The sequence below is a fragment of the Indicator indicator genome, chromosome 10 (assembly GCF_027791375.1).
Source record: "Indicator indicator isolate 239-I01 chromosome 10, UM_Iind_1.1, whole genome shotgun sequence".
NCBI lineage: Eukaryota > Metazoa > Chordata > Aves > Piciformes > Indicatoridae > Indicator > Indicator indicator.
Window position 1 is genome coordinate 6,541,671 of NC_072019.1, and position 25,600 is coordinate 6,567,270.

A 25,600-nucleotide genomic window follows, 5' to 3' on the forward strand; every position below is an offset into this window, starting at 1 on the left:
CCTGGTATAAAAGGCACTTTGAAAACCCAATATGGTTTGGTTCATTAAGTTTGCAAAGTACAAACAATTGTACAGACACACAATGACATTGAAGCATGTCAGCCATCATGACATTATCTACAAAACAAGTTTCCAATTGCTGGTAACACTGGGTTTGTGGGTATCAGCAGTGGTTTCAGCAGCTTGACTGAAGACATGACAGTTTGCAGTACCACAATCTCAGTAAGTAAAAAACCTCTCAAAACCGTACAAGTTTAGGGGCTACAAAAAGACAAGACCCAGAGTTCATAACATTCATTCAGTATTTACTCCTTAGAAGGGAACTTCACCCATAGCCCAAGGGCAGAAATCTATTCAGTCAATTCCAGAACAGCGGTGGAGGCAGGCTCTGTCTTGAGAAGTACTTTTGTTGTGACATTACAGTACAGAAAACTTTGGTCCAATAGCACAATTTCAGAGATGCACTACATGGCTGCAACATCAATCTGTATGTAAAGCTGTCTTACTCCTGCCTGTGGAAAAGAAAAGGAGAGCTAAAGAAACAACACCTGTAGAGCCAAAACAATTTAACCATCCCCAACACTCATCCACACCAGTGCCTTCTTTTCCTGTAATTTGTCTTCCACTTTAGCACATCACTCACTGAGATACTGGCAATTTGGAAACCTGCAGACTTTGAGAGGCTGTATGAATGCATACAGGCAAGCACACAGACGTAATTATGCATTAAGAGTAGCCCTGCTACACTGCCTTTCCTGAGCCATTCTAAATAACTGTCACAAAAGCTCTCTGAAAAGCAAGCTTCTTGAAGAGCTGTCAGTTTAAAATGGAGCTAAGCACAGGGGCATAATATGGGATTTGTTGTCTGAACCAGTTCTACAGCCAGATTTTAGCAAGAAAACAATGGCTGCAGTGAATTTACACGACATCGTAATACCTTTACCTCAAGTTATTTAGTGTTTGTGAATTGCACTAAAAGCATTTCTCTCCTCAGAACTCCTACTAAACTAGGTTAGAAGGACTTGGTTTTATCCTCATTCAGTATAAAACAACATAAAAAAAAGTTGTTCCTTTCCAGGTCAGCAGCAGGCTAGCAACAATGTGACAGTCACTGGTTATGCAATGCCATCCTGAAGCACTACACTGAACACTGCTGCAGATCAGGTTGTCCTCAATTATCATCAACTTGCTTTTAGCTTGGTGAGTGGCAAAACCAACTATCAATTAGATTAAGATTGATGAGGGCAAATATTACTGAGAAGAAAAAAAGTCTCTACTTGCTCCAACTGTTCCTCCACTTATCATCATAGGTCAGAAAAGACCAATGATAAACCTCATTCTCTGAATTCCCTTCCTAGACATGTGGCTCTTGATACCTGCACAGCTACAAAACAGCTGGAGAGCTAACTTGAAAAATGCAATTGTTTGGAGACTTGAGATCCCTTAGTGTCAAACTACAAAGTGCACAGAATAAGCCATGCAGACAGATTTCTGCCTAATCAATCTAGAACTCTATGTGATGGAATATCTCAAAAAGGATCTAACTTTATGAATAAAGCTTGATTTTTAGAACATTTGTCACAATAAATCCTCCTTCCCTACAACTCTAATGTAATAAATATAAATGAATGTGTTTATTTTTACTGAGTTCCCCATGACTGACTACTTACAAATTCCTTAAACTTTAAGGAGTTCAAAAGAATTCATGCACTCCAACAGCACATGGGAGGGTTGGTTTCAGTGGTGTTTCTCCTGAGAGTCCAAAAAAGGTGTATGCACAATGCATACAAAACAACCCTCAAACAAAATAATCCAGGCTGGAACTTTTAATAAATATTATCAAACGGGGGGGACTTATCCGATGCTTAAACAATTCACTACACCATCATAGACACGAGCTGCCAGTGCGGTAGGGAAAGAACATGCACATAAGCACACAAGGGCTTTCCCCACTACAGAAAGCATTGCAAAAAAGGTTTATGCAAGCACTAATTAAGCAGCTGACAGAAGCATTTTGTATTTACAGTATTAAATATACCCAATCAGAAGCTTGCTTGCTTTACTGTCCAACTGACTTAGGGAAGTCAGTAATTTTATGGGTCCAAAATATTACCCTTTAGCTGACAATATTTCGTTACCTAAAACACTGATTATAAATGGGAATATTTGTTTCTTGTTCAGCTACAGAACTCTCCTTTACTCAAAAGCAGAGAAAGGACATTATGGAAAGATACAGAAGTTTTTTTTCCGAATGCAGCTCTCCAAGGTAAGGACTAAAACCAGGATACTTGGCTCTGGATGGCCTAAGAGCACAGATGTTACTGTAAGACAACAAAATACACAATGACCATGGATTCTTAGAGGAACAGCAAGGAATGACAAAAATACAGCATCAGCACCATGGAAAATTTCAGTAGGTCCAGTCTGTAGCTGGAAGTCCTATCTTGAGGGAAGCCTCATCTTTTTTCAGGCTTCCTTATAAGTCCATATGGAGTTTCAACTTCATTCGATACACCTCAGAATGCTACAGCTGTTATTTCCACTAACTGGCATCAAAACCTAAAGCAGAGAGCTACAGTAATTCCATTTAAAAATTGTTCCATACCACTGGAGCACAGAAGCTCCTTAAAACTGACACCAAAACCAGAAACATTTCATTTTTCTTGGTAAGAATTATGATATTACATCACATGACAGGCAATTTCCACTTTGAGATGTTCTTTCCACTAATGAGACATACCTGAGTAAAAATATTGTGAGTTTGGCTTAGAATCCACCTTCCATCAGCATCAGGAGCCACTAATAATTTCAAAGTTCCTATGTAAACATCAGTACAGAGGGTCCAGAAGTGTGGATCATGTAAACTGTAAACTCCTTGCAATTGCTGTACCTAAAAATAGAGGAAAAATTGAAAGGCACATATTTCAGAAAAATGTTTGTCTGTAATACACTGTGGTTTGGGGTGGGCTTGCTTTGTTTGCTTGTTTGTTTTACAGAAGCCAATGAACTCTTACTTTTAGCTTACTGCTCAACTGGTGATGTTTCTCTTGTATTCCTTATTACTACATTTCAGCAATTGTAAGGAAGGTGAAACCAGACAGACTGTATGGATACGTCATGATCTGGTATCTTACTGCATTTACATTCTACATTTATTTTACTGAAACTACTTCTGAAAACAGTGATGTCCCAGACAGAAAAGCCAGGGTTACTGAATTTGAGAGAGCATTCAATTTAAATAGCCATTTTTGCAGATGAAGTTTTTTCTTAAAACATTTTGAGAGATATTCCAACTATTAACAGAAATATAGTAATATTTCTGTAAGTATTTCATGAGGGTTTAGGTTTGCCCTGTCAAAATCCATTTTTTCCCCTCTGTCCCATTTTAGCAAATCCTCCATACAATTACTAAAATCTTGTAACATCCCAAGAAAAGACAATGCTTCTGCAAGTGCTTTGATTGAAAAGGTGCTTCCATGTTCAGGTCATGACACAGTAATAGGAAAGTTAAACAGGAGTAGTGGAAGAGGCACTCAAATACGTATTCTCATAAATACAATTGCAATATTAGTCCACCTCACTTTACTGAGAACTAGATCTTAAGGGAGGTAAAAACTGAACAACATAGAGAAACATTACACACTTTTTATCTGCACAAAGTACTTGGAGAGAAAAAGTATATATTTTTCTAAACCAACATGGTGCATTTTAAAACACCAACTCAGCTGAAGCTACAAAAAGTTCAGGGCTTTGGAAAGATGAGAATCAAATTGCTGTCTCCATTTGTACAAGCTAGGGAACCTTTTACAGGCAGTACTGGAAAAACGTCATAAAATATCCTGATACACACAGCTGAGGCTCCTTCAGTCTAAAGCAAAACTGGCCTAAGAGCTCACCCTCTGGTAGCATTGAGGCAGGGCCTTTTCCAGGGAAGGAGGAGTTCGCTGCATCAAAATCCCAATGGATTCTTTTAAAAGCGGAACAATACTGGAAAGAAAAAAGGAAGTTAGCTGCTATTACACTTTCAAAATGCAGAACAAAGCAACGTAACACGCCTTCAGCGCTCTTGAATTGTTCTTCAATTGCTTCACCAGAAACTGAGGAAGTTGCCATGTAAATCTGGGACAGAAAATAAAAGTGTTGACAAAATTGCTGTGTTGTCTTACTAAAGGCAGGATTACTTCTCCCCTAATTTCCAACAGAGACCACTGGTGGGCAGTTACAAAAGACTGACAGCTGAATCATGGGATTTGAGATGAAATCTCTTAGTGTCTTAAAAGCAACCAAGCAACTCAGAACCATAGTTCAAAATCAAAGCCTACTTCAACGGCAACCACTCACAACTAAGCATAAAACCTGAAATGTTTTTTGCTTTTATGTTAGGTTTAAGGCATGTTTTTCTTATGAATTAAGATAATAATTGAGGAATCATAAAACACAATTAGCATGGACCAGTCCATCTATAACAAACCCATTTTGTCAGAAACAGACAACTTAGCATATTCTTGAAGTGAACTAAGTGTAGGGTCTCATCCAAGCTCAAGGATAAAACATTTGGAAGCAATTAGAAGTAGCCTTCCTGCCAAAGGTCTTGTTTAATCAGCAAACTAAGATGACACTTACTACACTTACAAAAATTATTACTACCCTTTTAAAATAAAACCAGGAGACCAGCAAGCCTATACTGTAAAACTACCACTGGAAATTTATATTCTTATGAAATACTCAGTATGGTGATTCTTTGTTTGTTTGTTTAGGAGTAGTGCATCAAGTCTGGCTCAGTAAAGCATCCTAAAATTTCCAAGAGGATAGCAAGTACCTGAAGTCCAATACTAGAGCTTCAACAGCAATCTCATTTCAAGAGCCTATGTCAACTAACACTCTAGACCAAAAATTATGATCTATTTCAAAATGTATAAGCTGAATTTCGGTGTTCAACACTGGTGTCACAGCTGGAGCACCTAGAGTGACAGGACAAAAAGCATCCAGAACACATCGGTAAGAAATTAATTGGGTTGCCTGTTAAAGGTAACTGCAGCAGCTTTGTTTCAAATCTCATGAAGTGATGATGGTAGGACACACTGTACAACCCAGCTGTATGCTTGCAGATGGTGAACAGCATGACCTAACCATTTCCATTTTAAAGAGATGGAGGCAGTACTGGGTGACCAACTACTCAGCTCACTGCTTGGCTGATCCTTAGCCAGGGGTGGGAGGGAATCAGAGGGTGCGTGACTCTTGTCTAATGAACCCCTGGAAAAACCACCACCCTAAAATTAAGTGTCCTTGCAGGCACACTGGTTGTTCCAGCCAAACTGACTGTCTGATGCACTCCATCATGTGCCCTCATGCAGCTGCACTGCTACCAAGGAATTGGTTCCGAAATAGGAAGAAGCAATTAGAGGCAGGCAAGAGTTGCCTAAGCTGGACCCATCACCAAGACAATTAAACATTTAGCAATGCAATAACTGTCAATCTGTCTAAAGGAAGATTAATTGAAGTGTCAGTTTTTACAGAGAGTGGATTACAAAAGTTTAGGGGAAAAGGTTCTCTTATCAATGAACCCATCTCACTAAATAATGTCTGTGTCACAAGCATTAAATCAAAGGGAGCTGGAGCTGCCAAAATACTCCACTGCTGAATTGATTTTAGTTTAACTCACTATTTAAAATGCAGGTTTGCTTCTTAAAAAAAAGCCTTGAAAGACCAACACACAAGTTCAGGATGCAAACTGAATGCAGAATTTTTGAACGGTGATTCCATCCCAGTTAACCAGGTAAATTTAACCAGGGCCTTCTAACAGATGCATCCAAAGGCTTCAGAAAGCACAGATGTACCAGGATGCATGTTTTTTTTTCCAGGGGAAGGACTAAAGGGATGGGGAACATAGGAGGACTGAGAGAGAAATCTAACAAAAAAAAATGAGTGATTGGCAGAACTTATTTACATCAAATTCACCTGAGAGAATGGAAATGAGCTGACAAGTAGGAGATTTGGAGAAACTGCCTATGGCAATTTAAGACTAGCAGGCTGGGCACATTAACCAATTCCAAAAAAGCATTTGGTCATGAACTTGTCGATTCCTTCTGGAACAGGATGCACATGGAAAAGAGGAAGTTAAAACCCTACTAGAGAGCTCTTCATTTGAAGGTGCATTTGAAATTAAGATGTTTCATTCTGAAAACCTTGTGGCCTAAGAAAATGATCTTCCAAGGTTAAGTCTATGCAATCAACAGGGTGTGTATGAGCACCAGGGACTCTCTCTACTCACCATAGGCTGCAGCTTTAAAGCAGCAGGTGTTGGAACTATTAGCTCAGAATCAACTAATATACAAAAGGCACACTACTCCTAGTATAGGTGGCTCCACACTAAACCTCTCAGAGAAAAACCTCCTGTGCAAGTTTTTTGGCATTAATGCTACACAAGTTATGCTTGTATCCAAACTTCACAAAGAAGCTAAAGTTAAGGTGTTCACCTGAAGCAGTAACATCTTACAAGTCCAAAGAATAGAGGTAAATCAGGATCTGGCTTGATACAGTAGTGAAAGTTGAAGTATATCACAGGTCACACCTCCCTCCTCTAACTTAGACACAGTACCCAGCTACAAAGTTATTTTCTGCAAATCTGAAAAGGCCAAAAGACAGCTAAATTGGTGTGATACGCTCTCAGAAATGCTGTTAGAGCACAGAAGCCCATGCATACAGTTCTACATCCAAAGCGATACTACCTTACGAGGTCGTCTTTTATTGCAAACCAAACTCAACATGACAAACTATAAAATCTTTTTTTCTGATGTCTCAGGTATTTCACTGTTTCATGACTATTATTGAAGTCCAAAACCTTTAATTAAAAACCCAAACTCCAAGAGTATGCTCTTTTCTCAAACATTAACTAAGACCCAGTATTATTTAATCACCAGGAGAGACTTAAAAGTGTATGTTCCATCTCATGTGACTGAATAAAACACTAGGAAAGATGACAATACCAAGCAGACTGAAAATGTGGTTAGAGAATTTGACCAAGCTTTCCATTTTTGGGGGCTTAGTCATTAGTGCACAATACACTTGCTTGTCTTTGCAGCAGCTATTGCACTGGTACTTCCCCCTTTTTTTTTACTTACAAAAAATATTCTTGAGGAAAATAAATAAATGCTGAGTTCTCACCAAGTGGAGAGTTTTTTTCAAACTTTGCTGCTGAAGCAGACACAATTTTCCAGTAGTCTCTGATGACCAAGCCACCAATCTAAAACACTACAGTCTCTTGCAAGACAATAGAATTTCAAACAGAAATTGGGACATAAATTGAAGCAGAACTTGGGACATAAACATACCCTCTCCAAAGCCACAACAGCAAAAGTGGCTAGCGTGTGCTAAATGAGTTAGCAGCAAATCACACTTTCACTTATGTTATTACAGAACTGAAAGATGTTCAAATATATAAAAGCTGATAAAATCCATGCCACTGCTACACATGGCTTCATTAACAACAAAGAGTGAAGGCATCACACTCCTAACCAATTTGTATCACATTCAGGTAACTCTCATATCCATTCCAGTCCCATCCTCTTAATGACACTGCTTTCTTTACACAGTGAGCAAGGCTCTGGCACCATCATCATCTTGGACAGAACGGCTTAAAACAAATCCTGGCTAAAGAACTCTTGACAGAGTTATATATAGTCAGAGCACAGCAGGAAGTTAATTTAGTGCTCTCAGCACTATAGAAAATAGAGGACAGTTGTGATAGCAGTGTTTAACTTCCACAATCTTAAGACTTAAGACCAGCTCTGCCCCTTCAAATACCATAGCTGAAAATCTACAGCCGGTTCAGTTCTGACCCCCACACTACAAGAGGGACACTGAGGTTCTGGAGCATGTTCACAAAAGGGCAATGAGGCTCATGAAGGGCCTGGAGCACCTGGCCTATGAGAAGCATCTGAGGGAGCTGGAGGTGTTGAAGTCTGGAGAAGCGGAGGCTGAGGGGAGACCTCATGGCTCTCTACAACTCCCTGAAAGGAGGTTGGAACGAGGAGGGGGCAGCCTCTTCTCCTTGGTGTCAAGAGACCAGACTAGAGGAAATGGTTCCAAATTGCACTGGGCAGGGGTTCAGGCTGGATCTCAGAAAATCTTTCTGCACTGGAAGGCTTCTCAGACATTGGAACAGGCTGCCCAGGGCAGTGCTGGAGTCACCATCCCCGGAGGTGTTTAAGCAGTGTGTGGAGATGGGGCTCTGGGACACGGTTTAGTGTTGACCCTTCAGTGCTGGGTGAAGGGTTGAACTGGATGAGCTTGGAGGTCTCTTCCAACCAGCTGTTTTCTGTGATTTCATATTTTTTTTTCCATCCACATCTGCAATCCACATTCTAGACTGTCAGCTTATTTCAGAGCTTGAATAAAAAAAAAATTATACTAGGCAATGGCAATTTTAATCAGACTGCAGACTTTACTCAAGACAAAGAACACGGGTTTAAAATTTACTTTTCCAATTTTAAATTGCCTATTTTTGTGACAATATAGTACTCTGGTTCTCAAGCAAGCCTGGCAGGTATCCTGTAAATGAAAGCAGTGCATGCCATTTAGCATCGAGGGCTCAAAGCACACCAATGACCATATGCTAGTTTGGGGGAGTTCTGCTACAGAGCATCCCTTCAAAATCCTTCATTTTAAGAAGTAATTTTTAAAGTACTTTTATGCCCCAAACTCTAGAGGTATGGCCTCCCCCAAAGCTCTTTCATATTATATCACGTTCAAGCAGCCCTAGACTTCATTTAAAAATTACATAACTCATGGAAAAAATTTCACTACATGACTAAATTGCCTTATTTCATTGACCACTTAATATGTAGTCTGCATGGCCTATCCACTGTAGTATCATATTTAGCCTACAGTGCCTTTCTAGAAACATCTGCCTCCAATAGTGGTTTCAGACAAACTTTCTGCTCTATATGGGAATTGTGGCTTTTGCTTGATGACTGACCTCACATAGCTGGTTGAAATCCTAGAACTGCTTCACCATTTCAGAAGACAGCCTAGAATCCTAAGGCTAAAAAGAAATGAACATTCGGTTTTAAATATTAAATGCTATTTGTAGACTTGAGAAATGATTTTTTGATCTAGGTACATTAGATTATGAGGAAAACAACTTATAAAAACCTTAAAGAGTGTCATCCTGAATAGCTACCAAAGAGCCATGCATTTAAAGAAAAAAGAGACTTTAAACAAAATGCCAGTAAAACATACTCATCTATTTTAAGCACGCCCTATTTATGCTTCACAATTAAACAGACAATTGCAAGAGCACAGAAAGCAACCAAAGAAAGAATCATCAGATATCATTGGTTGCATCCAGGAGCTACAACGCCCCATCCACACCAGCTTCACCTTTCAGAACCAGCCATAGAGTTATGATGCAGAGATTTTAAAAGGTAATCCTCCGACTGAGAAACCACAAACTACCAACTCCACTGCTTGTCAAGACTCAACAGATAAATACATAAATGAAGAAAACAACTTTCTACAGCAAGTAAAAGAATAACAAAACTTGCCAAGTGTCTGACTTCATGCCTTTGCTTCTCCAAATCAGAACAGTAATATGTAGGCTATTTTTCTTCCTCCAAAAGGGTAAATTTTAAAGCACAAGATCAACAGGTATTAACAGTATTTCTACAGAATTCTACTGAAGACAGGCTTTTACTGTGTTGCAGTCATAGTCTACTTAAGGGAAGTGACTGATCTTACCTTTCTATACTCTAGCAAGACCCACCCTATTTCTGCTCCCACTAAGATTTAAAGTGTATCTATTTGTCAGTGAAGACAACCTCAGAAGAATTCCACCCTAGACTTTTCACGGAGCAGCCAGAACGTTCTGTGCTAATTTACAAGGAGTTAGGCGGAGAGTATGTCACCTCAGAGTTGCCTCAGTGAAGGACCACAGAAGCAACACAGAACAACAGTCAGCAGTTCAGTCAGTTCCTCCCTACTGTGGTAGAAGGCCTATAAACAGTTTTATTATGAAACCTTTATTATGGGAGATAGTCTTCTTCCAACCTCTGTACAAATGGAAGAAAAAAAACCCCTAATTCTCATTTGCATCGTATTTTCTGACCAACACTCCACATGACCTTTGCTGTACACAAAGCCAGACATGAAAACAGGTAAAATAAAAAGTGTATGGAAACTCGTGTTTTACTCAACTGTTATCTCAGCAGGTTTCTTCCCCCTTGGCCACCTGCACATTTTCTTTGCCCTTTTTTGAGATTTCAGTAAAGGGATTAGTTTGTAATAATTTGTCCTTTATGAAATGACAGGAGGTTTAAGTGGAAACACTATGCTTATATTAAAGTGGTAACTTCATAGTGATCTCTAGCACACAGATTTCTGTGGGCATGTTAGTGCCTGAAGCATGTTGCCTTACTCTAATGAACAGGGAGATTCACATCACTAACTCTGTGTTGCCATGCACATGGTATATAAACATGCCATATATAGTGCAAGCATCAGTAGCTGCAGTAAATCAGGTGACATTCACTGCTGCTGAAGAGACAAAGGTGTTCAGTTATTAGGTTGTGACTGGAGTTGTGGCACTCTGCCCTATGCCACCATTGAAACTGCTGCCAGAAAAGCCTCGATCCCAGCAATCACTGAATGAAATGCCTGCTTGTCCAGTCTAGTCCAAATAGCTTTGCTTTTACAGGGATCTTGGTAAAAAACAACCAGGAAAGCCCAGAACTACTCAAATCATTTCTGCCAAATCTTAAAAAGGAATAAGGAAGCCTCAGAATACAAACAGAAAAGACAGTTCTCACCAAGGAAAAAAAAAAACCCAAAAACCAAAAAAACATGAAGTTTACCAGCCTTGATTTGTCAAGGACAAGGGGCACATCCTGTGCCAGCAGGCTCAACTCTGCTGCCCTGAAGCCATTCTGCTCCATTTACTGGAGTACATTGGTTTATATAAGCATGTACTAAATACAGAGAGGAAACTTTCTTGTTTGAACTCAAAAGACATTTTTGTAGCATTGTGCAAACAGGGTAAAATTTAAGTTTTAAGAGCAAAAGCTGTAACTGTAGAAAAGGAAAAGAAAGATACCTCAGGTAAGAATATACCAGAATACACAGAGCAAACATAACATATTGCTCTTGGAAGAAAAGCAAACATCCTAAGTCATTACCATAACAAACGAAACTCTTCTTCTAAACTGTCATTTGAGCTTTAACGAGCAGCAAAAATACTACCAAACATCAGTGACAGCACTGCTTACCTTACACCTATAAGTAGTGCTATCAGCATTGAACAAATAGGATCTGCTATCATTAGACCATAGTTCTGCATCAGTATTGCAGATATGATTACACCAATACTTCCGAGAGTGTCTGCAACGATGTGTAGAAATACACCTGCAAGAGATTAATTGATATCACTATAACAGCGTACTCTTTAGGCTAAGGGAGTAGTTCACAGACAGTTTACAGAAAAGACTTGCAAGAATCAGGTAATGCAATTTATGCTTGTTAAATTTGTGGTCAGTTTTTGGTCAAATATACAGAAAGTGATGACAGGATTTCAACAGATTTATAGTACATAGAGCATCTGAAGAATTTTTTTCTGTACATGAGTAAGAGGTATATTTCATCACTTGGCTATCAACTGAAGCAGTGATAAACAGATGTACCTATTTTTATTTCTCCATTAAATACCCATCTATATTACAGCAAAGAAACTCATGTTCTCTGATGCCTACAATGATAAAGACTGTATAAAATGGAAAGACCGTTACCAGAATTTGCTCTGTAAAGCTTTCAAAGATGGTATTTTTTCTTGGAGAGTCTCTTGGAGAAGTTATTTGGCAAAGGAACTCAAGACAAGTAATTTTGAGATTTAAACAATACTGCAGACATTAACAGGTTTACTCTTATTTTGAAGATTAACAGACTACTTTAAAAGACACAGAAACTGTGTCTTTTGCAGATAGCTAAAATTCAGGCTTTGGAGCTCTCTGCTGGCAATGACAGGAACAGTCATTCAGAAACAGCATTTTGAATGCAATTCTCCAGACTAAGATAATCCCTTCTCACAACACACCTATGAAACAACTCCTTCATGATTTTTACAAGTCTACATTTGTACTGGGTCTGGCTGGAAGAGAGGTCAACTTTCTCCAAAGCAGCCTGCATGATGCTATGGTTTAGATTTGCGACTAAAACTGTGTTGCTAATGCACTACTGTTTCAGCTATTGCCAAACTGCTTGCACAGCACCAAGGTCTCCTGTTTCTCACTTTGTCCCCACAGCAAGCAGGCTGATCTGGGCAAGATGCTGGAAGGGCACAATGCTGGAAGAGCACATAGACAGGCCAGCTGATCTAAACAGAGCAGAGGGAATGTTCCATACCATGTAATATCACACACAGCAATACAACTGGGACATTGTATTTCCAAAATAGCTGCTGCTCCCAGATTTCCTGGGCAGCAATCTGCTGGTGAGCATCACTTTGCAGGGGTGTGGGGTGTGTGTTTGTTTTTTCTGGAGTTTTGGTTGGTTGGTCTGGGTTTTTTGTTTTGTTGTTGTTTTGTTTGGTTTGGTGGTGGTGGGGTCTGAGGTTTTTGGATGTTGTTTTGGGGTACTTATGGTGGATTTTTTTCCTTCACTTACTAAACCATCTTTATCTCAATCCAAGAGTAGTTCCTAAGTTTTTATTCTAATTCTCTTCCTTGTCCCACTGCAGAAACGAGTGAGCAGCTGATACGTACTTAGTAGCCTGCCAGAGCCAAACCACCACAGTATTGAAAAATTATAATGATATAAAATTGGGTCGTCTTCATATGCTTCAATTTCCATGTGCCTTTCATGAAAAGACCGACTTTCAAATATCTTTCACTGAAGTACTGAACACATATGTAATATGGCATACTATAAATTTTGAGAGAGGTTAGAAATGTTCCTTTTCAAGGACTACAAACAAGCCAGAAAGTCATTCCATAAGAGACAAGAGCATAGATATTTGGATATGCCAAGTAATTACTTATATAATTTCCCCCCTTTAACTTTTGAACTCTTGGGAAAAAAAAAAACAACAAAAACCAAAAACCAAAACCCCCAAAACAAAGAAACAAACAAACAAAACACCAAACAAACCCCAAAAAACCCATCAAGCTCAAAAATGACATCTAAATTACCAGTAATTTATTTACACTAATGTCCAGGAGATCATGAATTCTAACACTCCTTCTTCAAGCAATTTAGACTGAATTACCATGTGGTCTAGATCAACTGTAATAGCTCAACGAAATACAAGCTTTAAGCTCAGGTGCCCTTTAACAATTACATCAACCCACAGTTTCAAATACATCCTACCTTAATAATACCATTTTTCAGTCTCCAGAGCATACACTGCAATTAGGCTCCTTAGGTTTCTGCTTTTAACTATTCTTTCCTAGATTTCCATTATTTGATTTTTTTCAGTATCAGTAACAGAAGCTGAACCACAGCTTTTGGGATCTCCTTTTGCACTTTTACTCATTTATACTTCATTGAGTGTCTCAATACCTAACCATGCACTGGGCATGCCACTGCTCTGTTTACAGTGCAAGTGAAGGAAAAACTTAGCATCTTTCTAATGCTAAACCCAGAGGCATGCTCTAAACCAGCTGTGTGACAAACAGTCCCTGGCAGACAGACTATGATAAAACCAGCAAATTTATTGTCATCATACCTTGTAAAATCTGTTTGCTGGATCCAGCCATCCCCTCAAGAGAATGGTCATCTGTGAAAACAATTATTGGTATATTAACCTACACAAAGCTTAGAGTCTCTAATGGTATATTCCACAATCTTTCTTTCTGAAATGTCTTGAACTGAAAAACTGCATTTATACCTAATGTGAAGATGTATAATAACCTATGCAAAAGTTGATTTAAATATAATATTGCACAAAACAGATAGTTATTTTCCTTATCCTACTGAGGTGGGGGGCATGGGGACACCTTTCCAACCAAAATTCCAGGAGAACACTTGGAAAACAAGCATTTTTTTTTTTACTAAATAGCAAGAAAGGGACAAGTAAATATTTTTATACTCTTGGTCACTTTCTGTTTGCAACTTACCACACTATTTCCCATTCTGAATGTGCATATTTTCAGCTACATTAGATTCTACTTTTTGGCTTAGGCAGAGAACATTGACAACTCTGCATTACAGTAAGGCTTTGATTTGCATTGTTTCAAATAGGTAATGACCACACTGCTTCTTCTCCCATAGTGAAGGCTACTGATCATGTTTTTCGTGGATGTCTCTTCACAGATTGACCACCTTTATAGAAAAGATTGAAGCGTAGCTCAGATACCAAGTATCTTTCTTCATAACCACCTTTAAAGCAGATTACAACAGCACAAGACAGGGAAAAAATCTTACATTTGAGACCACAAACCACGTATGACTTAAGAATCCCTAAGTATCTAAAGTAAAATTGCTTGTTCACCCTCCCTATATTTTGATCCGTAAAATTATTCAGAGGACACTAGGAAAGCAGCTGAATGTTGTATATTGATGGAAATGGAAGACTGAAACAGAGCATAAAGTAACTCATTATATTACTACAGCATACATCTGTTTCACCTTTTGGCAACACATAACATCGTGGTGAACATTAAAAAAAGGCAGGTAAAGCAAAACCTTTAAAAACTAACTGTGAACACACTGCAAGTGAAACAGCACATACCCAAAGGAGCTGCAGAGCATGGTGGTGGTGTAGCATACCACACATGTAGTGAAACTACTTCCGTGTATGCTTGCAACAAGCTGCCAACACCCTCTCTTCTTTTTTCAGTAAATCATTAAGAGCAGATTTAAGTTAAAATGGACTATGATGTTAACTAAGTACTTACCGTGACAATAATTCTGACCATGAGAGTGTCCGTGGCTGTGACCATGATCATGAGTGTGCCCGTGGGCATGTTTGTGTTCATGGCTGTGACCATGACCTCCATGACTGTGTCCATGGCTGAGACCACCATTAAATAGAGAATGGCTGTGTTCATGCCCTATAAACAAGTATCATTGTCAGAGGATGAAATCAAGCATTGAATGAAAGTATGTTTACATCTGTTTCAAAGCTCCTTGACATCTATTCATCTTTGGGGTCATCCTAAGGCATCGCTTTTAATAAGTTGAGAAAATTAACACAAGCTGCTTATCACCTAAATCTATGATGTGATGCCACATAAAACATATACCTGATTTGAAAAGTCAAGTGGTTTTATACATTCCCACTTCCAAGACAAGTTGTGCTGCTTTCTCAGTATGCATAATTAGATATGAGCACATAAAAAACATCTAAGAAACTAGAAACTGGCCGTCGCTCACACATTGAAAATTCAAGCTTAAATTGCTGCTTAAAGACCAGAGAATATTTTCTTTAACCAGTCCATACCAGTTTCTGCTGAAAGAGACAGCAATTCACTTTGCAAGAAAAAAAACCCACCCAAATATTTACTGAATATATTTAGGCAAATAAATTCTTCATTTAAATTCAAAAGACATTAAGCTGAGAAGCACCTGAAGCTGAACCATTCCATACTTGAATTTGGTTCAGACACCGTTTTGTAAATTTTCCAGCCAAGAGATCACTTAACTCCAGCTCAATTTTGGCCAAAAGACACTCTGTAAATCTCTTCCAATAAGGTGCAGAAGACTGCACATTGCAGAAAGCTTATTCTGTACTTCTAAGGCATCCAGTTAACAGACACATACATGAGAAGTGCAACAGTGACATACTGGGGCTAGTAATAAAACACAGAAGTCAATACAACCACAAGTCAAATATACATTTGGTTAGGACTGCCACCAAAAAGACATTAAAATGTAATCCTGGGGTTCTCATTGGAGCCTTTTAAGGTCCAGGAACACAGGGTACCAAGAAAGGAAACACTGAAAGTACTGAAAATTATAGACATCCTACCAGAGCCATGTGAATGCCCATGACCTCCATGTTGAAAAACAAATATTCCTATAAGATTTACTATGAATCCTAGTATAGAAACAGGAAGAAGTCTCTCATGATGCACGTCAGGAGGCTCAAGAGCTCTCTAAAAAAACAACATACATCAAAAAACAACAAACCAAGAAGCAAATGTAGTTTTTACAATCTCTTTACATTACTAAAAGGCACTGAAAAAAATGGTTAGTTCCAGGAGTGTTCTCATACAGACACAATTAGAAATTTACTCAGACTTCCAGGTTTTGGGATGGTACGCAGACTACTTCTTACCGTCTGAAGTTGAATTTTTTAATTCTATTTCTGAAAGTGTTGAAGAATATTCTGATAGCCTAGCTAACTTTTCCCATAAGATTTCACTATACTGTAGGATGTGACTCAACCCCATATGAAAATAATCATTTGTTGTACTGCATAGATTGCCAGTCATCCAAACACCTTCCAAGAATCTATAATGCCAGTTCTTCCTTCCTCCTCAGAAGGGTGGGGGATGAAGCAAATGAAGACTGAGAAGAAATTGTAGCATTTTTCAGAACTTCTAAAATAGAGATTGATTTTTAAAAATTGTTTTTGCCTTACTTTCTTTGGAAATTTTTTTTAATAACATGTTCTAGGTCTAACAATTTGCATCTGAAGTTATGTGTTGAGTGCAAATTACTGTTGACAATGGAGCAAAATATTCATCATCTGGCCTCAGGGACGAAAGGTACAGGCAATACCCAAACCATGAAACTTCTACCACATGTAAAAATTTGAAGTGACACGAGGGTAAAGAAGTCACCATACAAGCGAAGGGGATATTCAGCATGGGAGCTAAGACCAGCAGGAAAAGAATGAGGTTTCAACATTAACCTTGGCCTTGCCAGTAGTAGTTTTAATTTTTCCAGTAAGTTTTGTTGCTGTTTCTAGAGTTGGAGTGAAGTTTCCCTGAGCTTTCACACAATTTCAGCCCAGCATATAGACGTATTCCTGAAATGTATTCCCAGAAAAAACTCACTGGAATGTATTCTGAACTACAAGTCTAAATAAACATTATCTCCCATTAAAAAGTAAAAGCAAACTGATCAGAGTCAGTTAGGAATTATACTCTTAGTCCTACCTCATTTTAGTGCAGGCACATTTGATGCCTAAATTTTTATCTTGAAAGTATCACCTGAATCATCTTGTAAATAAAATTATGAAAAGTACCCTTGTAAATGTTAAAGCTATTACTAATTCCTATTTATATCAGACTTCCAAATCTGGAAGATAGAACTCTTTAACAAGATGGTTCAACTTTTCATTTCTTGTGACTAACTTTCCTCCTCTGAATGACTAGCTTTAGACTTTCTTTCTTGGTCTCATCTGTCCTTTAACAATGGGAAGTAAAGATCCTTCTATGACATACTTTACTGGATGAAAATAGGACAGGGTAAATCTCACAAAAGCTCCACACACAATCAAAATGCACTTTTTAAGAAGTTAATGCAGATACACTGAAAAATCTGGGCTTTTGTGTCATAAACAGCAATTTCAGAAGCATATTCACTGTTCAAATCAGATTTGTAACCAAATTTGAACACAATTTCAATGATTTTATCCCTATTAAGTATGCTCTACAAATAGAAACGTGACAATTGATAGTGCAGTTGACTTCGTAACATACCTCAACACCCTCAGAAAAAATGAAGAATGCTGTGAAGATGAGGAATAAACCATTTACAAAACCAGCAAGTACTTCTGCTCGAACATACCTGCAAGAAAGAAAATGGCAACAGCAGATATTATCACTTCCATTTAAATGCTGAGACTTAAAAGTGGAACTTAAGAGAGTACAGTACAATCTTCCAGTTTTCAAACACTTGTATTACAGAAGGATTTGCTAAATGGAAGATGCAGTATATAAACTACAGGTAAGTACATGAAATGCATTATGTTGTATTTTGACAGAAATCATCTGATCCAGATCACCCCATTAGGGCTGATCTAGATGAACAAAACCATCAAAATCTTCCCATTTAAGATCATGTCTACTGAAAGTTATGGCAAAGATGAGCACACGAGATGTAACCAGTGTCTGCTGATGCAAAGTTCTGTTTCATATCAAACTGCCATACAGCAATTTGGTTTCCCTCTAGAAGGGGGGGTTTAAACAAAAGTTTAAAAGTAGAAATTAATTATTTCAGCTGGTAAATTTTTTAAAGACAGAAACAGCTAGGTTAGAATAACATATAATTCCAGTGTAGCACACATCAGACTAAACTGTGGCTGTTCTTTAATAAATGGAACCGCAGCTGTTTTAAGCCAGAGCAGTAATTAATTAATAATTAATTAATACGGATGCTGTTTTCACTGCAATGGTGCAATCAATTCTTCCTAAACTGATTTCTAGGCACACTAAGTTTCCACCTTTATTAAACAGTGCTTCAAGTTTCAAACTACATGATCCATGCTTAGGCAAGAGAGCTGCAGCTAAAGGCTAACATTCAGGTCAGTAACACAGCAACCCATGTTACAGATAATTTGCCATTCATTAATCAGTATCAGCAATTAACAACATGGTACCACCAGTACTGTTTTATAGGGTTCAACTGCAATGTGCAACAGAACCAAGTACTCTTCAAACAGAACCAGCTGCAGCAGCTATAGCCAAAAAAGGTGGTATGGGATGACATACCTCAGCCTTGAGGATCTGCTAATGGTAGCTACAGCTGTTGAGCCCTGCTGGTTCTGAGAAACAGGATTTATAATCTCAGGCACAGCATCACTGAGACTTAGCTCCTTTCAGTTGTAACCTTCTACTCCAAAACAGGTATAAAGCACCAGCAGTCTGAGATTCTCTGCAAGGCATCTCACTGCACTGTGAGAAGAAACTCATGATGCAGCTGCTCTTACTCAGCTGGTGCCATGACAATACAGGACAACTTTCTGCTGTGCATCTTGTTTCCACTTGTATGATCACAGTGATCTCAGAAGTTATAAACCTGCTCCGCAAACACAATGTCTTCGTAGTTTTACTATTTCTAAGGTGATATTAAAGGTTTACACAACTCACCTTAAAAACCCACACTTTCAACATAGCTTTTCCATGTTCTGCAAAAAAAGGTTTTATTCATACAGTGAAAAATTACCACCTAAACATTTGCTAAAATACATTAAGGTAACAGCCTAAAGTTTCTTACCCATATGAGAAAGCATCATTTGCCCTCCATTTTGAAATAACGGAAGCTGCTAATCCAGCCAATAAAGCAGTACAGTCAAAAAACATGTGAAAAGAATCTGATATTAGACCTAAACTGGAAAAAAAAAAAACAGAAAAAAAGATTAAAAAATGTTATGTTCTAAATGCTACATGCTGAGTATGAAAAAAACCCAGCACTTCATCTTTTACACATTAGCAGAATATGCTGTGTGTCCAAGCTGTCCACACTAGATCACCACTAAAGGTAAGATGATAAAAATGCTTTTGTCAGCTTAGGGAAGGCACTTTGGAAGAGTGGCAAAAAAACCCTCTCCTAGCATAAGATTTTGGTGGTAGTGGTAGGTGGTTTCCACTGACACAAACCAAAGTCCCTGCAGTATATACCCACAGATGCATGTCCTGCCAACATCATTCTAGTGGCAGGTATATGTTCTTGTATTTCTAATTATCCTTTAACTGTATGAGCAAATTCAGCTGGAAAAGCATACACACAAGTGATCTTTAAATAACAACCCCATGTAAGTTTGTAGAAACCATATTTCACACTGTCAAGGCTTGAGTTAAACCTGCTGCTGTGTATTCAATACCATGCTGCTGTCATGCCAGCTTCAAGAGGAAAGTGCTGGCTGAAGCAAGGGATGGGGCTTGAAGTTCACACTGTAACATGACAGACTTCCTGTTCAGTTGCAGCTTCTGGTTCCTGGTTTTGTGGCGTTGGTCTTTTACTGGCTGGCTTTTGTTTGCTTGGGTTGGGGAAACCATTTATTGCTGGCTTTTGCTGCTGCTGCTTCTTTTGCTAAGGTAACTGTGCAGCATATTATCTCATTAAACTCCTTATCACAACCCGGAGGGTTTTTGTGTTATTTCCCCTCCCATCTGTGTGCAGGGAGAGGGGCTTGAGAGAGTAGGCTGTGTAAACCCAGGATACACAGCTAGTTAAAACGATTGTGTTAAATAGGTGTTACTTTTGAGTATCTCTTATATTCAGCATATATATGTTGACTAGTGCAGCAACACTGAACCTGTTCTGAAGACTACCAACACCACCATAGTGATGGCACTGAGCATTTCCAAAAGCTATATTCTCAAATCCATTCTCAGCTTGATACTCTTCTGGAAGAGTTTACACACACATGGAAAATCGTTCAAAAATTCTTTAATGTCTGCAGTAAAAGAAATGAGCGAATCAAGCAAAACTAAGTTTCCCAAAAAATTGACAACATATGTCCATGACAACATATCTGATTTAATATGAAGCTTTTAAAAAAAAAAAAATCACATGTAAATGAGACCTTAAAAAACTGGATGCATAGTGATTACTAAAGGAAACACCAGCAACACTGGGATGTATGCAAGAACACATCATCCAGAGTATAATCTAGTAGAAACCCAGTACTCAAACACCTTGTGTCTAAATGAGGATGCTTCTGTAACTGATTGAGTAACTTAAAGTTCAATACCAAACTGACTAAGTATGCACATAATAGTATTTTAAACAGAACAGCCCAAGTTGCAGATTCCAACGTTAAACAAGCTCTCAGCCAGCAAAATACCGTATCCAGTTCTGCCATTTGTGCAAAACCCAACAACATACCAGGGTATTTGTAAAGAGGATCAGAGAGTATTTTTGTCATTTATGTGAGTTAAGGAAACAGTTTACCTGGCAAACAAAATCTAAGGCAAATTAAGAAGAATTTAAGCAAAAAATACCCTGCATCTCTCATGTTGACAGCAAAGGAGCTATGGTCTTCAAACCCAAGAAATATTTTTTTATGGAATGCTTTGGCTTGGAAGGGACCTTAAAGATCATCTAGTTCAACTCCCTTGCAATGAGTAGGGACATCTTTAGCTGACCAGGTTGTCAAGAGCCCTGTCCAACCTGACCTTGAATGTTTCTAGGGATGAAGTTTCTACCATGTGTCTGAGCAACCAGTTCTAGTGTTTTGCTACCCTCATATGAAGATTTTCTCCCTAATATCTAATCTACATCCTTTCAGTGTGAAACTTAACCCTTGCCCTATCACTATAGTCCCTAATAAAGAATCCCTCCTCATCTTTCCTGTAGGTCCTCTTTTAAGTACTGGAAGGCCACTGAGAGTCTCCTTGGAGCCTTCTGTGCACCAGACTGAACAATCCCAGTTCTGAGCCTGTCCTCATACAAGAGGTGCTCCAGCCCCTTGATCATCTTAATGGTCCTTCTTTGGACATGCTCCAACAGTTTCATGTATTCTGCTGGGGTCCCCAGATCTGGACACTGTGCTCCAAGTGACATTTAACCAGAGCAGATTAGGGCAGAAGAATCACCTCCCTTGACCTCCTGGCCATGGTCTTTTTGATACAGCCCAGGATGTGATTTGTCTTCTGGGTTATGAGTACATATCGTCAGCTCACGTCCAGCTTTTCATTGACCAATACCCCTGAGTCTTATTCTGTAGAGCAGCTCATGATCTCTTCATCCCTCAGCCTGTACTGATACCAGGGATTGCTCCAAACCAGGTGCAGGACCTTTCACTCGGCCTTGTTGGGCCTCGTGAGTTTTACACGGGCTCATTTGTCAAGTTTGCACAGGTCCCTCTGGATGACATCCCTTCCCTCTGGTGTGTCAACTGCACCACTCAGCTTGATGCTGTCTGTACACTTGCCAAGCATATACTCACTCCTACTATCTATGCCGTTGATGAAGATATTGAACACTATTGGCCCTTTAAGCCCAACTCTTCAGTGACAAATTTCCAGCAAGCATCACCTCAGTTTCTGATTTTCATTATCTCAAATATAGGACTTCTTCTAATACAGATTTCATTTCTGGTCACACTAAGTTAAAATTATTATGCTCAAAATTAAGATATCAAAACTCACAGAAACATAAAGCTCTTTCTAGCTGAACCATTGAGGAAAAACATTTACATCATCTGAGCTACTAAAAAAAAAAAATACCAATACTTGAATAAATAGGCTACACATTCAATAATCCTCATGCAATTGCAAAATGAATCAACACCAAAGCCAAAACTAAGCACACCCCAGATGATCTGCACATGGCCAGGACAGTGTGCTCAGGATAGCACTGTGCTTTCTCCAGTGCTGCAGCAGCAATTACTGTAATTAAGTTCTTAACTGTAAGGTTAAGAACTTCACAGTACTTTGAGAGATTTAGAGAAAAATTATAAACAGCAGTACGCAACTATTTCCAAATCCACACTGCTGCTTTCACTGAACACTTTTAAGAGTCCCAGGAGTCTGTGCCCATAATGCACCTTTTGATAAAGGCTTCTTTAAGGCTATGGTGGAAGGCCACAGTGTTGGGCTTAAAAGACATTTCCATGCCTGTCCACTTCAAACTTAAGTATTACCTTTGACTGAAATACCACCATAAAAAATTCTATCAAAAATGAAGTGTGATTGAAGTACCATTGTCTGGTTTCTACCTGTATGTACACCACACATCAATACTAAAGTTATTTGGCACTTCTGCTTAAATTTACTACAAAATTTTCAGCAGCAATTTAGTCAAGTTCCCCGTATTTTTCCCACCTTTTCCATTTATGTGCTACTTGATCATAGAATCATGGAATCAAGAAAGTTGGAAGAGACCTCAAAGATCATCGAGTCCAACCTGTCACCCTACACCTCATGACTATCTAAACCATGGCACCAAGTGCCACGTCCAATCCCCCCTTGAACACCTCCAGGGATGGTGACCCCACCACCTCCCTGGGCAGCCCATTCCAATGGCCAACCACTCTCTCTGTGAAGAACTTTCTCCTCACCTCCAGCCTAAACCTCCCCTGGCGCAGCTTGAGACTGTGTCCTCTTGTTCTGCTGCTGGTTGCCTGGGAGAAGAGACCAAACCCCTCCTGGCTACAACCTCCCTTCAGGTAGTTGTAGACAGCAATGAGGCCTCCCTGAGCCTCCTCTTCTCCAGGCTAAACAGTCCCAGCTCCCTCAGCCTCTCCTCATAGGGCTTGTGCTCAAGGCCTCTCACCAGCCTCGTTGCCCTTCTCTGGACATGCTCCAGCAATTCAACATCTTTCCTAAACTGAGGGGCCCAGAACTGGACACAGTACTTGAGGTGCTGCCTAACCAGTGCTGTGTACAGGGGTACAATGACCTCCCTGCTCCTGCTGGCCACACTATGCCTGATGCAGGCCAGGATGCCATTGGCTCTCCTGGCCACCTGGGCACACTGCTGGCTCATGTTCAGCTGCTGTCAATCAGTACCCCCAGGTCCCTTTCCACCTGGCTGCTCTCCAGCCACTCCGACCCCAGCCTGTAGCTCTGCATGGGGTTGTTGTGGCCAAAGTGCAGCACCTGGCACTTGGATTTGTTGAATACCATGTACCACTTAGCTACATCATGATGTGTTAATTACTGTTTATTACTCAGAGACATGGATGTTTAGTGCAGTGCTGGGTTTTGCCACCCAACAAATGAAGCAAAGGCTCTCTGTGGCATGCAACAGGATGAAACGGTTAAAGCCACCAGGTCCTGTAACTCACGCAAACGGCAAGCTTCCTCTTCAGCAAAGAGGCGAGCAACACCAGCTCCAAAGAGCATTCCCCAAATGAGCCGAGTTGAGTCGCCAAGCCGAAGCGCCTCCCCTCTGAGTCTCTAATGTCTGGATGAAGGGATGACCGAGCCGGTCACTACCGACGACAGCGCTCCCACTCTGTGGAAGCTCGCCCGCAACCCTCAAGGCTCGACAGGCCCCTCCAGACGGCGGGCAAGAAGGCCGGGCTGCACGGCCCCAGCCCGCGGCGGCCCGGGCCCGGCCCCGTCAAAAGGGAGACGTGGCACTAGTCGCGGCGGGAGCTGCCGCTTCCTGCTGCTCCGGGTTGCTCCCGCCCGCCGCGCCGTGCCCCCCGCCCCGGTACCTGTTACTCCAGATGCCGTAGAGCAGCTCCACGAAGGCGAAAGAGAGATTGAGGCAGAGGAAGAAGAACAGGTTTCGAGAGGTCTTGTCCGCCAGGATGGACCTGCGCACGGAGCACACAGCGAGTCACCGGCCGCCGGTACAGCAGCGGCGGAAGGCCGGACGCGCTCGCCAGGCAGCCCAGGCACCCTCGCCATCAGCCTTCCCTAGTCCCTCCGCGAGGGCTCGGCCTCGGCCCCGGCCCCTGCTGCTCCCGTCCGGTCTCCCCTTGGGCCGCTCACCTGAACCAGCCCGACACCTTCCTGAACAGGTTGAGCTTGGGCGGCTTATACTCATCGTCCTTGATAGACAGCGGTAACATCTTCCCGGCACCGAGGCCGCGGCGTGCGCCGCCGGTAGAGCAGGCAAGCGAGGCGGGCCGGGAAGGCTCCCCCGGTGCCGGCCCACACTCCAGTCACACTTCCGGTCTGCGCCGTGACGGCACACGGGCCGTGGGGGCGCGGCGTCCGGGTCCCGTGGCGCGGAGACAGCAAGGCTGGGGTCGGGGGCGGGTGCTGCCTGCTTCTGGTGTTGCAGGGGCTTTGCTCACGCGGAGCTGAGCGGAGCTGCCCGTTGCAAACACGAACCAAAGCACACTGCAGAGTGTGAATTCCCGTCTGTTCTGGGCCCGCCGTCCGCGTTCTGCTTATGATGCCTAGTGCTCCTAGAGCTGCTGCGGCAGCCCTCGGTGCGGGGCTGGGATGGTGGCTCAGCCGCCGCGGCCGGCCCCGGGCTGTGGTTCAATGCCACGCTCTGAGGAGCTGTGTGGTGGGTACAGCTGCCAGAGCCGGGCGATGGGGCAAGCCCCCTGCCCGTGGCAGAGCCCCGAACTACAAACCGGGGCCTGCTGGGAGGAAGCGGAGGGACGCCCCACAGGAAGCGGGGTACGGCAGCGTCGCTGTAGCGCTGTGGCGGTCCTGTCCGGGCCGCCCCTGAGTCACTGGAGCGGCCTCCGCGGGCGGGCCCAGCCGCGGGGTGCCGGGTCGGCACCTCCTCTGCCCTGCGCTTCCTTGCCGCGTGTCCTGCCGCCTCACTCGCTACTAGCGACGTCTCGCAGGGTCAAGCCCAGCGCTGGAGAAGCGAGCGGCTCTACTGGTCTCCTCCTGAACGTGAGCGAAATCGTGCGTGAGGGGTGGGCGGTGTGCGGGGGCGCGGTGTACCCTGCCCGGGAGGGCAGGCTATTCGCTTCTGCTGCGTGGCTCCGTGTGATTCCTACTAAGTGTTGTTATGAGATGCTGCTCGCGAAAAGAGGGGATCCTGCTCAGAAGACTTTTTCTTGGAACGAGGATTAAGATTATGTATTTTGACATCGTGTTTTTATTTTCATCAATTTTGTTTTGAAGAGCTGTTCTCTACGGGCAGTACTGTAAGAATTGTTAGGTCAATCTTGCGCTTCAAGTCGCTAACTTAATTGGCAAAACTAGTCGGTACTTTCTCACTGGAAAGATTTGTGTGGGTATTCATATTAAATAAAGAGTAAATTATAATATCTTCCTTATTTGTCATCACAGCCCGT

The 25,600-nt window shown here is 41.1% G+C and overlaps 1 protein-coding gene across 1 annotated transcript; it reads right to left on the reverse strand.

The window, feature by feature from the left end:
* Positions 1-464: 464 nt before the first annotated feature.
* On the reverse strand, positions 465-24,406 carry SLC30A7 (solute carrier family 30 member 7). The gene is made up of 11 exons (XM_054384393.1): positions 24,327-24,406; positions 24,047-24,148; positions 19,153-19,266; positions 17,637-17,724; positions 15,956-16,082; positions 14,901-15,038; positions 13,712-13,762; positions 11,262-11,397; positions 3,897-3,987; positions 2,741-2,890; positions 465-512 (listed from the first exon to the last, which is right to left on the reverse strand). Exons 1-11 carry the CDS (start codon positions 24,404-24,406, stop codon positions 465-467), a joined length of 1,125 nt encoding a protein of 374 aa, XP_054240368.1.
* Between the last annotated feature and the right edge of the window lie 1,194 nt (positions 24,407-25,600).